General features: G+C 40.2%; 1 protein-coding gene across 1 annotated transcript in view; it reads left to right on the top strand.

Annotated features, from left to right (window-relative positions):
• Positions 1-2,001: 2,001 nt before the first annotated feature.
• Positions 2,002-14,438, top strand: part of LOC124777820 (retinal dehydrogenase 2-like) — an 89,893-nt gene continuing 77,456 nt past the window's right edge. The window contains exon 1 of the mRNA XM_047253346.1: positions 2,002-2,092. Within this exon, the coding sequence (XP_047109302.1) occupies positions 2,057-2,092 (36 nt within the window). The 5' untranslated portion in view covers positions 2,002-2,056. The remainder of the gene's footprint in view (positions 2,093-14,438) is intronic.

The following is a 14,438-nucleotide window of genomic DNA, read 5'->3' as shown; positions in this document are numbered from 1 at the left end:
AAAAATGACAAATTACTTGTCAACTGGCGTTGCCTATTTCATTGCTGTATTTTGTTTTTTCTATTCCTTCTCATATTAGCATTAGTAAATAATTTCTGTCAGGTGTGGACATATTAGAACACAGCATCGTTGGCATTAAAGGTAATTTATAATGAATTAGCTACAATCAATTGCTGTTATACGTGTTTATGTTTCCATGATGACATTTCAGGATGTCTGGTACGCCATCTTCAGATCTTCACGTTTATTTATGTATCGTTTGCTTTGTTTCTTTACTAATGACATTGCAGAATTTTGCAACGAAAGTTTTTAAGATTGCTTTTGTTGTAAATAAAGAAACAATGCTCACTATGTGTATAAGTATAAACATCTAAAGGTGAGGTGAACATAAAATGAATATACTCTCAGAAACGCGAGTTTTGAGGCATAATTTGTTGGTGTGGCGGTCGGGAAATGGGTGCCATTCGTATCGGCGCGTGTCCGATGACGTCAACGCTTTACTTTATACGCTAGGAGTGCTGCTGTCGACGCGTGAGGGATCGTCTCTGGACATCTGAAAAATAGGTGACAATTGTGATTTTTTGTTTAAAGTAAAATAAAAGGTAATAGCGTATTAAATCATGATATAGTTATATTCCTTATACTTTTATCTTTAACAAATCATATTTGTGTTCATATCGGACGCTCCCTGTAAACACTATACCGGGTGGAAGGATCCTTGCATTCATAATACCGGTCATCGACGGGAATTTCCGAAGCTCTCCTATTAGATTTGTAACAAAGTAATTATGTATAAGTCATTTTGAGTATATTTTCTACCAGCATACTTAGAATAATTACTGGAAATATTAAGTTCTAACAAAATGCTGACACGTTGAACAAAATGTTATTTATTTCGCAGGAAAAAAAGTTTGCACTGAAAATAAACTTCTGAAGATATCGCAAAACCACTTCGTATGATGTCAGAGAACTCAATTTAGAATGCCGGCACTAAAATCTGATCAAGATCGTACATACTACTCTAAAGTTACGTTTCTCGCCAATCGGAAAAACACGGTTTCGAGAAAAATGCGTTTTAAGTTTTAAGTTAAATTTTTTTAAGTTAAGTTAGACATACATCTAATCAGCGATCCACGGACCATACAGAAATCCTTCGACATCCAAAATGAGGACCTCCTCCATCTTCTTCGAGGCCATGGTGGTCCTGTGGGCCTTTTTGGTAGTTAAATGCTGCTCTTTTCGTTCGATACGCGGTTCGCCCGTATTTGTGCAGAAGTTGTAACAGGCTGGTCCGATCTCAGGTTCGAATACTTTCATAATTTCCATAACGCCTGTTAGGCCGACGTTGAAATTAGATACTGCTACAATGGCCGCGATATCGACTGTTTTTTTCCCACTGTGAATGGTTTTCCGAGACCAGGCGCAACCGTTAAAACTTCGGTCGGTGTTTTGAGTCTAACATCCGAAGCATCGTTCCAACAAGTCAAGTGATAACATGTCGAATTAAATGGGTCACCAGTTTCTTCGGTATCTGACATATCCGTCCGGAGCCGAGGCATTTCACAAATCGCCTTGTAACGTGATAACGGAATTTCTGGAGAACTTTGGATGAACGCTACAATAGACATCCCAGAGAACATCCTAAGCAAAAAAAAATCGATTTTTCAAGTTTTTAAAGAGGACTGCCCCCCTCGTCCCTAAATAAGTTTGTGAATTAGGTCCACGGGTCGCCAAAGGTTACCCATACTTGCTGCATGACCTTCGCCATGCACCGTATGGTGACTTGTGGAATTCATATGAAGACGAAAAAAGTCGCAACTGACCTTCATCTGTGACTCATTGTGTCTTATGATTACTTCTCTCTGTAGGCCTATCAGACGTAGAGTTTACTTATCTTTGAACCGACTTTTTATCTTTATGATGCTTGTCACGGGCATTACGTAACTCCAAGTATTTTATAAACTAGGCAAGAAATCTGTCTGCAGTCAGTACGCCTCTCTTGCCAGGTTGTGCCGATTTGTGATATCCTTTGTCCCACCTTCCCTCATTATTCGTCATGGCTGACAAAGTTCCAGCACTCAAATACACACAGGTAATGTGCATCATTTGAAATCACTTTAAGTAACAAAAATAACAATATTCGGTCGAGAGCATTTTTAATTCTCTTAGCGTGGCAATGAAATGTTTTTTTTTTTAATGAAAGTCAGTATGTGCACTACTATGACTGCACACGTGTGAATGCTTGATGAACACAGGGTAACAAAAACAACAAGGAGCAAACAGAAAACTGCCAATATCAATTTTTAGAACGTAGATAAGTCGACCCTTTTTATTACACAATACTTACTGCCCTTTGCTTACTGCTTTCCTGACTGAGAGCAAATTCACGGTATGTTTTGAGATGTAAAGAACGTCAGATTATCCTGCTTCTACAGTTCTACAGCATAGGCCAGAAGGAAACATCTAGGGGGCTCTGCTATTAGGCCATCACCTAATACGCTGATCGCTGAGCTTTACGTGGCTTGGTATTATCAAGCTCCTCTCCATCGTCTGTCGTATCAATCGAGGCACAAGAATCTAAATAACACACCTCCCTTTCTTGTGACTTTTAAGGATCATCTGCAAGAAAGGCTTTCTTGTGTTCAGACTGTTTTCTGGTTGCATATCCTTTATCGTTATTTTTTGACGAACATCCTCCTTTTTCACTCCTGTTAGAACAGTATTTTGCAGTAGGTTCTGTTGGTTCCACTTGTACCATTTAATAATGCGTTCTGTATGACTTAGTTTATTGGGATTTAACGCCAATTTCTCATTTCCGTTTCTTTCTTCTGGTTTGACATCTTGTCGCAGTTTTACTTTAATAGAATCTCGGAGGCTACGTGCGCCACTGTTTTCCAGAGCCATATCAGGCTGGTAACAATTCCTATGCGCTCTTCACTCCCGGGAACTCCATTTTCCACTGAGCTATACGTGGCTTGGTATTATGAAGCTTCTCTCCATCATTAGTCGTATGTATCGAGGCACAAGGATCTAAATACCAGACCCCCCCTCTCTTGAGGCTGTTAAGAAGCTGCTCCAAGAAAGGCTTTCTTGTGTGTTTTCTGGTTACATTTTCTTTATCGTTATTTTTTGACGATCTTCCTCCTTTTTCGCTCTTGCTAGAACAAGGTTTTGCAGTATGGTCCTGTTTGTTGCACTTGTACCATTTAATAATGCGTTCTGTATGACTTACTTTATTGAGAAATAACACCGTTTTTTCATTCTCATTTGTTTCTTCAGGTTTGACATTTTGTAGTAGTTTTACTTTATTAGAATCACCGGTGCTACCTGGGCCACTGTTTTCAAGAGCCATAATCATAGGCTGATAACGATCGGGTTATCCAGCCAGGAGAAAAGTTCCTATGAGCTCTTCAGTCGCCGGTTACTCCATTTCATTTCATTTAAAAGCGGCCGTTATGATTCGACCGCAGTATTCGTCTACCGACTTGCAATGACCTAATTTGGTTGTGCTTAATGTTCTAAGCAAGCTAGACTCTTAAGTGCTCTTTTCCAGGGCCGTTCAAGCTTCTGCTGCCGTATTCGTGTTCCATATACGGGCATAATTTGTCTTGTCCATGAAGAGTACAATCCAGGAATGCGACTTCCTTTTCTTCCAAAGATCGTCCAGTTTCGTCGCAGCCGAAGGAAGGTTCTCTTTAACATCCCACACTTCGTCGTGGACAAGTTACGCCTCCACTTCAGATTTCCACGTCGAATAATTTTCCGAGCAACTTTTCCAATACTGGGAGTTTAGATGAGGTTGTAACACTCATTTTAGGCCTGGACGTTAAAATAAACGGCAGTCTGTATGTGCGAGCGATCAACTGACGAAAATAAAGTAAAACATAAAGTCGGCACTCATGTAACTTCACTTACTCTGGATTTCCACGCACTACTTCTATGTGTAACATTTACGAAACGTCCTGGGCCCATACCTCTGGGCCGGCAGGCGTGGCCGTGTGGTTCTAGGCGCTGCAGTCTGGAACCGAACGACCGCGACGGTCCCAGGTTCGAATCCTGCCTCTGGCATGGATGTGTGTGATGTCCTTAGGTTAGTTAGGTTTAATTAGTTCTAAGTTCTAGGCCACTGATGACCTCAGAAGTTAAGTCGCATAGTGCTCAGAGCCATTTGAACCATACCTTTGGTTGAGCATTTTTAGTACCGCATAAGTAACGTGAAAAATCTTTTTGAAAGAAAATTTTATTTAATAAAAATAAGTGCATGCACTATTATAACCACACGCATATGAATGCTTGACAATTACACAATAACAACAACACAAGGAGTAAACAGAAAACTGTCGATGTCCTAAAAAGCATTATAGAGGACACATAGGTGAGAACTGAACTTAAAGGAGTGCATCTATTTCATATCATTCTGTAGGCCCTACTATGTTCGAGATCAGAGCTGCTCAATAAGACATAAGAGCGACCAGCAAGCATTACTAAGTGGGTAGGCTAATGTAACAAATCAAAGCAAATTAAAGAAGAGCAGGCAAATGTCCATTTTATGTTAAATCTTCAAGTATACTAACAAAATACGCCGGAGTTGTTCTGGAAGCGGGAAAAAACACTGTAGTATAAAAATGATCAGAAGGAACAAATGAAAGGGCAGACAGCACAGAATTTTCGCTCGTTTGCTGTAATGACTACTTGAAGTTGTGGCTACAATGTCAGCAAGGCTTGGGACCTGGCATTGAATGTAATTAAGAAGACTCTCAGCAAGAAGTACGAAATGGCGACCAGGGCGGACGTAGCAAGCACATCGACGCTACGACAGATTCCGACACCCACGACCGATGGCGCGCGGATGCGGGCGCGGACGGCGAAGAGTGTGGCCCGCAGGGGGGAGGGGGGGGGAGGATTTAAATCGATTGCCCGCCCTCAGGAGCTCAGTTCGTCAGCGCACCTGACGAAGGCGACATGTCTGATCGCCGAAATATTGAGCCCGTTGGACACTATGGACCGGCGGTATACCTGTGGACTGTTTAAGCATTTGCTAGACTGTTTCTTTGACCATCTAGGATGCAACATAAGCAGTCACTAAATATAAAGTTTTTTTGATTTACAATGTATTTCGCAGGCTTTGTTCCATCAGCATGACTGTAAGAACAAAAACTTATATTAACATAATATTAATGCTGATAATCAGTGACATCCCAATTAAACTATTAGTTCTTCACTGAGTAGGAACATCCCTTTCCTAGCTTTTCAAGAAGCTTGTTTTTCAATAGACATGATTTCATATTCAGAATCATCTTACCTATTAGCCTGTTCATTACCATACGTTGTAAAATCTGACCACCGAATTTTAATTACCCTGAAATCTTAATATGCAGCATCTGTAGTGCAACTTAAAGGAAATAATTTAAGTAATTTACAAGTAAAACCTGATCTATTACCTTGTGACTATTACTTCCATCAGTCTCCGCTTGCCACTTCATAGTCCAACACATCAAATGCACAGCATCGTGTGAAGCCATGCACATTGACTGACAAAAACGTGTGTTCAATGCACAGTTTTTTATATAGAGTGACTACACTAAACTGGCTGAATTCATGAATGGACACAAAAGAACTATCACTCTCGCAGACACCCAGTACCCGGTTGCTGTCAATGCTCTACAGTATAAATCAAGAGACCTTAGTGCCTTTTCCACCACATGGGACATATGGATCATCCTCCCTGAACATATTCCCACTTCTTGCTACTCTCCTGGGCATAACCTCAGTTAATCAATCTCCCTTTTTTTCCATTAGAAGAATTTCATTATTAAGTCAACCGACCTTTTATCCCCCACTCCCTGCTAGAACAATATTTTACAGCATGATTCTATTTGTTGCACCTGGAGCATTTAATAACGCGTTCTGTATGACATAGTTCATTGAGAGAGAACGCCAATTTTTCATTCCCATTTGATTCTTCACGTTTGGGAATTGTGTAGTAGTTTTACTTTGATAGAATCTCCGGAGGTACGTGCGCCACAAGTTTTCAAGTGCCATAATCATAAGTTGATAACGATCGGGTAATCCAGCCAGGAGCAAAATTCCTAACCACTCTTCACTCTCAGGGTCGTTATGATCTGATCGCGGTATTCGTCTACCGACTTAGTTATCTAATTTGGTTGTGCTTAATGTTCTAAGCGAGCCAGAGTCTTCAAGTGCTTTTGCCAAAACTGTTCAAGCTACTGCTGCCGTATTCTTGTCCCGTATGTGGGAATAATTTGTCTTGTCCATGAAGAGTGAAAATCGGGAATGCGATTTTTTGTCTCTTTTCTTCCAAAAATCGTCCACTTTACACTTCGCAACGGACTAAGTTATGCCTTCATGTCAGATTTCCACATCGAATAATTTTCCTCCCCGAGCAACTTTTCAAATACTGGGAGTCTAGATGAGGTTGTAACACTCATTTTTAGGTCTGAACGTTAAAATAAACGGCGACCTGTGCGTGCGATCGATCAACTGACGAAAATAAAGTAAAAAATAAACTCGGCACTCATGTAACTTTACTGACTCTGGATTTCCACGCAGTACTTCTATTTTTAACATTTATGAAACGTCTTGGGCCCATACTTTATGTTGAACATTTTTAATTCGGCATAATTAACGTGAAAACCTTTGTAAAGGGAAGTTTTATTTAATGAAAATAAGTACATGCACTATTATAACTGCATGCATATGAATGCTTGACAACCGCACAATAACAGTAACACAAGGAGTAAACAGAAAACTGTCATTATCAGTCAACGTGTCCCAAAAAGCATTGTAGAGGACGCATCAGTGAGAACAGAACTGAAAGGAGTGGGTCTGTTTCTCGTCATTCTGTAGGCCCTACTACATTCGAGGGTAGAGCAGCACAATAAGACATACGAGCGACCAGCAAGCATTCGTAAGTGGGTAGGACAATGTCACAAATCAAAGCAAATTAAAGATGAGAAGGCAAATGTCCAATTTATCTTAAATTTTGAGGTATCCTAACGCACTACGCCGAAATTGTACTGGAAGCGGAAAAAAATGTTTGGAAGGCAACAAATGAAAAGACAGACAACAGAGAATTTTCCCTGGTTTGCTGTAATGATTACTCAGGTTTTGCTAACGTTATTTCTTTTCAATTTTTTTAATCTCCTTTAAACGGGACTTTCAGTAGCAAAATCTTCAGAGATGTTAAATCCTTTAAAATCATTTCCTGAGATAACTCAGTCTTTTTACAGCTGAATATACTTTTTTCCTCTGCAAACTCCATATTGTACCTATGGAGAGAACACTATATACCAGCTACTTTTCCCATTCCATTCTTGGTGGGAAGCAAGGAAGATTAGGATTTAACATTGTATCTACAACCCATTCAAGGATGGCGAGATAGCAGACTGACCGCCTATTATGCTTCTGCTTCAGTCCATATTTCCCTTAATTTTGGTGTTTTATAGTACACAGTTTGTAGTAACGGTATGTTACCTGGATCATCACTGAAGGTGGATTCAAGAAACAGAAAAAATACAGTTTTTAACCTCAACAGCAATGTGTTTGTGTTTGCTGCTATAAACAGAGACGACGAAAGAAAATCACTGCCAGTTACTGAGGGCTTGGCACAACAGCTTGGCGCGTCTACCTCAACCAATCACGTAGCGCGAATTCGCAATTATCTATAGCGACACCTCACTGTTGTTGCAGTTCTACAGAAGACCATCGTTTCGCCTGCAGGTATTTGTGCTTCGAAGCTGAAAGCTATTTCGCCGACTCTACTGTAGCTAATTAAGATTATACTGCTGACTTAATATAAATGTTAGAGTCCAAAATACATTAGTTGAAAATACCTAAGGTCACTGACACTCAGAATGTAACTGTCTTCAGCAACTTGTTTTCGAACCCAGCTAATTTCATTGAGTTAGAAGTAAAACAATTGTATATCTATGGTGAAATGTGTTTAACATTAACTATCTAATTTCGTTTATGTTTGAAGGACACAACCACTGGAACATGGTTTTTACTGTGACCACAAGTCTTACATCATAACGCTCTGTTCAGTACTTGCTGCTTAATATGTGGGGCTTTTGAAAATGGCTAGTGTATGACCAAAATTTGTAAGTTAATGCAGATGTGCAGGAAAAACGGATCCATAATGTTCGAATACAATATTAGAAGTGTGCTGCTTGACCAAGGCATGTCGATTAAATATAAAGGCACAACGTTCCAAAGCAATATGAATTGAAATGAGCATGTAAGGACTGTAGCAGAGAAGGCGAATGGTCAACTTAGATTTATTGGTAGAATTTTACGAAAATCGAAGGAATTCATAGGCGGGCTGCCAGATTTGTTACCGGTGGTTTCAAACAAAACTCAAGTATTACGGGGGCATTCCGGCAACTCGAAATGTGAATTACTGGAGGGAAGATGTCGTTATTTTTGAGGACCATTATTGAGAAAATTTAGAGAGCCGACACTTGGGGCTGACTGCAGAACGATTCTACTATCGCCAATGTACATTTCACATAAGAACTGTGAAAATAATATTAGAAAAAGTAGCAGTGGTACGAATGTAGAGGAAGTGGTGGTAATATGGACACCAGTATATTTTTTAATAAAATATTGTACATTAATACAATAATAGTACCTTAATTGATATAGTTAAACTCTACTGACATTTAACTAAGACATTGTATTGATTAAATTCATTAAAATGTCAGAATACATTTATTATTATTTTGTTTCGCAAAGATGATAAATTTGACAGCAAACAAGATGTGCACTTAATATGGCGCCCATGGTGTTTGTTAATATGGACTCCCCAGTATATTTTAAGGATTTTTTGCTGCAAGAAAAACGAAGAATTGCTTTTTAATTAAAATACGTATTTATTATGAAATATAAAACCATAAAAGTACAAAGTAGCACAGCATTAGCGACAGAAGTAACAAACATAGTCCTCTTTCTCTGCCCCCACGCATTCGTTGTGAGTCCGTAAAGAGCACATAAGGCATTGCACCAATAATTCGCCACGAACATCATATGAAAACTTCCCGTCACAGAATAGGCAAAGATTATCTGGCTGGCGTTCACCAACCGGAAGGTCACACGGAGAATGACCAGAACCAGTTGAGAGCCCCAAGACGTCACCGTCAACACAATCTGAGTCATCACTTTCTATTTTTTGTTGCTTAATCAAAGTTTTCTTTATCTGTCGACTATTGTTAGTTAGTCATCATTGTCCATTTTTTCTTTCTTAATCAAAGTTTTCTTTAACTGTCGACTATTCTTACTAACGCCTCTTGCACGACCATATTCACCAAGCCTTCTACTACGAGTTTGGGTTTGGGTTCCAGAATAAGATGTCTGTGATATATCGTAACTCAAGTTCCTTTTGATAGCTGCTAATTACCGTCGACCCCGTCCAGGGCCACGAAGATTAGCTGCAGTTTTTCTCTTCTGTGTAAGCTTCTAATTCATTTTTGTATGGATATCCTGTCGCAAGACTAGCAACACATGGTTTTCGCCCACGAGACGATGTTTTCATCTTCTCACGTATGGAATGGATATCCCTTGGAGACTCACCAAATGCAATTTTAATACGCCCATGGACATCAATTTCAATAGCATCAAGGTCCTCTTCAGTCTGAACTCTCTTTTTGGGTTGCTGTTGTTTCGGTAGGTCGGCAGACGCAGGAATCGGGACTTCTTCCCCAGCGATGAATTCATCATCTCGAAATTTCTTTCTTTCTAAGGGATAAATTCCTGTTACCCTAAACCCATTTACTGCATTAATGCCGGTTGTACACCTGGAGGTAGGCCTTACCAAACAAAGACGCTATATCACAGGGTCCAACAAGTTTGCCTTCATGGAGCATCCACTGACGAATATTCTCACTGTAGTGAGTCTTAAATGCACCCGTAAAAGTATGATCCAGGGGTTGCAGTTTGTGTGTTATGTGTGAGGGCAGTGACAAAATGGTGATGAAGTTTTTTTCTTGCCACATCAATCACATCAGTTTTCCTTACATGGGAGAAGTGACCATCAAGGATGAGTAGTATAAGCGATGTCTCTGTTGACTTTGTTTTTTCAATAAAATGTCCGGCCGCTGTGGCCGAGCGGTTCTAGGCGCTACAGTTGGGAACCGCGCTGCTGCTACGGTCGCAGGTTCGAATCCTGCCTCGGGCATGGTTGTGTGTGATGCCCTTAGGTTAGTTAGGTTTAAGTAGTTCTAAGTGTAGGCGACTGATGACCTCAGATAAGAACGTCTGCCATATTCGTTCTCAGGAATATGAACATTGGGGGAACATAAGAATCTCCTGCACTATCGAGCAGATGACCATTACTAGAGACCCGCACTCTGCAGCAGTCAGAGAATAAATTTGGCATTTACCTCTGCTTGCAATTACTTGCGGTGTCTTAGTCTGAACTACACTAAGGCCTGTTTCATCATTGTGACATACTCGATCTTCTGGATATTTATGTTTCTGGAATTCAGCTTGCAGCAAGTTGTAGAATGAGTTAATTCTCTCACGGGTAAAGCCTTTTGCTCGAGCATATGACGTTCCGGTTGGCTTTCTAATTGAAAGGCTATCTTGATGACATCGAAGAAAATGGTCAGGCCAAGCCCTTCCAGCAAATTCATTTCTGAAGTTTGTTGCAATTCCATTCCTAACTGCAAGTTGGTAGGCAATTTTTCGAACATCCATATGAGTACAACCATAGAATTTGGCCCCTATATAATGTAAGTAATCCACTAGTTCATTTTCTAGGCATGCTGGTACAGCTGGTTTTCTTCCAAGCTTTTTAGTTTCAACATCTACCACCTGTGGGGTATTAGCCTGATACACATACCAGTGCAGAGTTGTTTTTGGGACAGTGAAATGTTTCGGTGCTTTTTTAACTCCCATCGTTTTGCTTATGGTGGCAAACACAGCCTCTCACATTTTGTTTTTATCCCACACCTCCCTTTTGGGGGTTGGTTTAGGTGCCAGATTAGTCCTAGGCATCTGGAAACAAAAATAAAAACATTTTATGGGCTGCTCATAATATGGACCCCGAGGTCCGCATTACAAGCACCAATGGGGCCATATTACAGTCACCTTAAACGAAATAATACCACACCTTTTAATCTATTTGAAACTGTTGCCAATACTTTCTGGGTTGTATGCATGGCACTGACATCTAAGTATTAACCAATAATGGTACGTTAATAAAGTGAAATTCACATACCTCTGAAAGTTCTGAACAGGAGCTTGAAACATACTGTCACTCAACCACTGTACTGACCTGCTTCCAGTGCTCCTACAGGCCAGTGAGGATACTAGTAGAATAGTTCCAGCTATCACCACTAGAGTTCAGCTAAACGTTATTAAGATATTAAGGGGGGCCATATTTGTTGCAGGGGCCACATTACCACCATTTCCTCTATATACACAATCGTTTTGCCCCTCACTCAAATTGCGAGTGGAACAGAAAGGGAAATGACTAATAGTGGTGGGTTTCTTCTTCCACACACCATATGGTAACTTGTGGTTGTATGTATGAGTTGATGTAGAAACCTAGTACCCTACTGATTAAAAATGAGTTACTGTGATTATGCCCCAAAATAACTGTATTTAGATATAAGTTCAGTTATAAACATTGTAGGCCTGTATGGTTCAAAATAATTTGACCAATGTATTGTGTCTAATCATTATCTGTCAATTAGGTTCACATAAAAAAAGAAAAACATTGTGTATGGTAGCATAAATATAACTAATGACTCAGGCGACACAGTAACAGAGAATTTATGGGAAAAACAGAAAGTAATTAAAAATCAGAGCTGGTGAAGAATTTCATAAAATATGTAAAATCATTCAAAACCTACTAGACTTAGACTAAGTTCTTACTTGACAGAGGGGCTGTTTAAGTGAAGTATAGTAGTAGCTTCAATAACAACCCAAGCCATCAGTCATCTTGGGCAGTTTTTTATGGTGTGCAAGATAAGTGGAGAACAGCTGGTGACATTTTGGAGCTTAGTTTTGTCTGTGAGATAAGTTTGGGTATTACATTGAAACAGAACACCCTATGAATAGTAAATGGGTTCATGACAAATCCGGGGACATACTGTTAAACTATCATTAGCTATTAAAAGCTGCTGCCTTTCCTGTGCATTCAGTTGCTTGGCTTTGGTTGTTACTATAGAACTAGAAACAGTCAGAAGCTAGTCAAAGCCAATGCTTAAATGTGAGAAAGGTCATCAACTATCACAAAGTGCAGTAATGTTGTGCAGTGGCTTCTTGAAAAATGTAGATAATACGAGAATTTGTGTGGAAGAAACTATGCATAGTTTGGATAATGAACTGACATTTAGCATGGAGCAGTTCTTCTCTACTCAGTTTGTGCATTTTGTTGTAACAGTTTGGAGTCTATCATAGATGGCCACCATCTTACTTCTGTCAGCTGTAAATAGTTTTGGAAGTCAGCGTTTAACTAACAGACATGTCATTAATTCAAACAATGGAAAATCCAGGATGGAATGTAACAATATTATGAAAAGGAAAGTTACTACTCACCATACAGCAAAGATGCTTAAGTCGCAGATAGGCACGACAAAAAGACTGTCACAAATGAAGGTTTCAGCCAATAAGGCCTTCGACAAAAACAGATGACACACACAAAAACACACACACACACACACACACACACACACACACACACACACACACTCACGCAAATCCAATTCACATACACAAATGTAGCCTCAGGCAACCAAAATCACACTGCGAGCAGCAGCACCAGTGGATGATGAGAGTGGCGACTGGGTGGGGATAATGACGAGGCTGGGGTGGGGAAGAGGAAGTATAGTAGGGTAGAGATGGTGGACAGTGAAGTGCTGTGGGTTAGACGATGGGCAGGGGAGAGGTGGGGAGGGGAGGGGGGTAGCGGCAAAGGAGAGAAGTAAAAAGACTGTGTGGTGTGTTGGTGGAATGAGGGCTGTGTAGTGTTGGAATGGGAACAGGGAAGTGGCTGGAGGACAGTGGCTAACTACGGCTGAGGCCAGGAGGGTTATGGAAACATAAGATGTATTGCAGGGATAGTTCCCACATGCACAATTCAGAAACGCTAGTGTTGGTGGGAAGCATCCAAATGGCACAGGCTGTGAAGCTGTCGTTGAAATGAAAGATGTCTTGTTTGGCAGCGTGCTCAGCAGCAGGGTGGTCCACTTGTTTCTTGGTCACAGTTTTACAGTGGCCATTCCTGTGTACAGACACCTTGTTGGTTGTTATGTCCACATGGAATGCATCACATTGTTTGTAGCTCAGCTTGTAGATCACATGACTGGCCTTTACTGGGATAGGTGATGTTTGTGACTGGACTGGAGTAGGTGGTGGTGGGAGGATGTATAGGACCGGTCTTGCATCTAGGTCTATTACAGCAGTATGAGCCATGAGGTAATGGCTTGCCAGCAGGGGTTGTGTAGGGATGGACGAGTATATCATGTAGGTTTGGTGGATGGCGGAATAACAGTGTGGGAGGGGTGAGTAGGATCAGGGAATGATGAGGGGTAGTTGAAACCTTGGTGGAGAATGTAATTCAGTTGCTCCAGTCCTGGGTGGTACTGAGTTACAAGTGGAATGCTCCTCGGTGGCCGGACGGTGAGACTTTGGGAGGTGGTGGGAGACTGGAAAGATAAGGAATGGGAGATATGTTTTTGTACAATGTTGGGAGGATAATTAGGTCTGTGAAGATTTCAGTGAGGGCTACCTGTGAAATCAGTCATGTGATCTATAAGCTGAGCTGCAACCACTCTGCTGCATTCTATGTCGGCATGACAACCAACAAGCTGTCTGTCTGCAAGAATTGCCACCGACAAACGGTGGCCAGTTATTTCATTATCTACACCTAATATCCATTCTCTAACCTATGAGAGGGATTCCTATTACCAGAGAATTAATGGCTAGTAAAAATGCAAGAGAGGAAACTACATCTTACAAGGGAATAGCACTATTTATAAACAAAGTTGAGTATGAATTTTGAAGCTTACAGAACTAAAGTAGTTATAAATTTACTTGGACATAGATTGCATATGACTATTAGTTCTTTACAATTCATTCACTCAATGTAGTCTGTAGGTAATGTCTAAGTTGGGGGTCTTTAAGGTGTTAAACAATGCAAAACTTATCTTAAAACACTGAGAAAAATATTGTTACCAAAATAACTAGCAACTAACTATTATTAATGTTGGACGGTGTATATCAACAATAAATGAGGTCAAAATACTCAGTACCTTGTACACTCAAAATATAACTGAAACTATTAAATCATAATCAGCAAAAAAGTATTGCTTCAAAAAGGAAAATTGTAAAATGACCTAGTTATCTAGTTGTATACATTTTCCTTTGTCTTTACATACTGGGCCAAATAAATTACAATAATCACAACTCAGAGG

Source organism: Schistocerca piceifrons, chromosome 1, assembly GCF_021461385.2.
Source record: "Schistocerca piceifrons isolate TAMUIC-IGC-003096 chromosome 1, iqSchPice1.1, whole genome shotgun sequence".
Taxonomy (NCBI): Eukaryota; Metazoa; Arthropoda; class Insecta; order Orthoptera; family Acrididae; genus Schistocerca; species Schistocerca piceifrons.
This window is presented reverse-complemented; position numbering and strand designations above follow the sequence as displayed.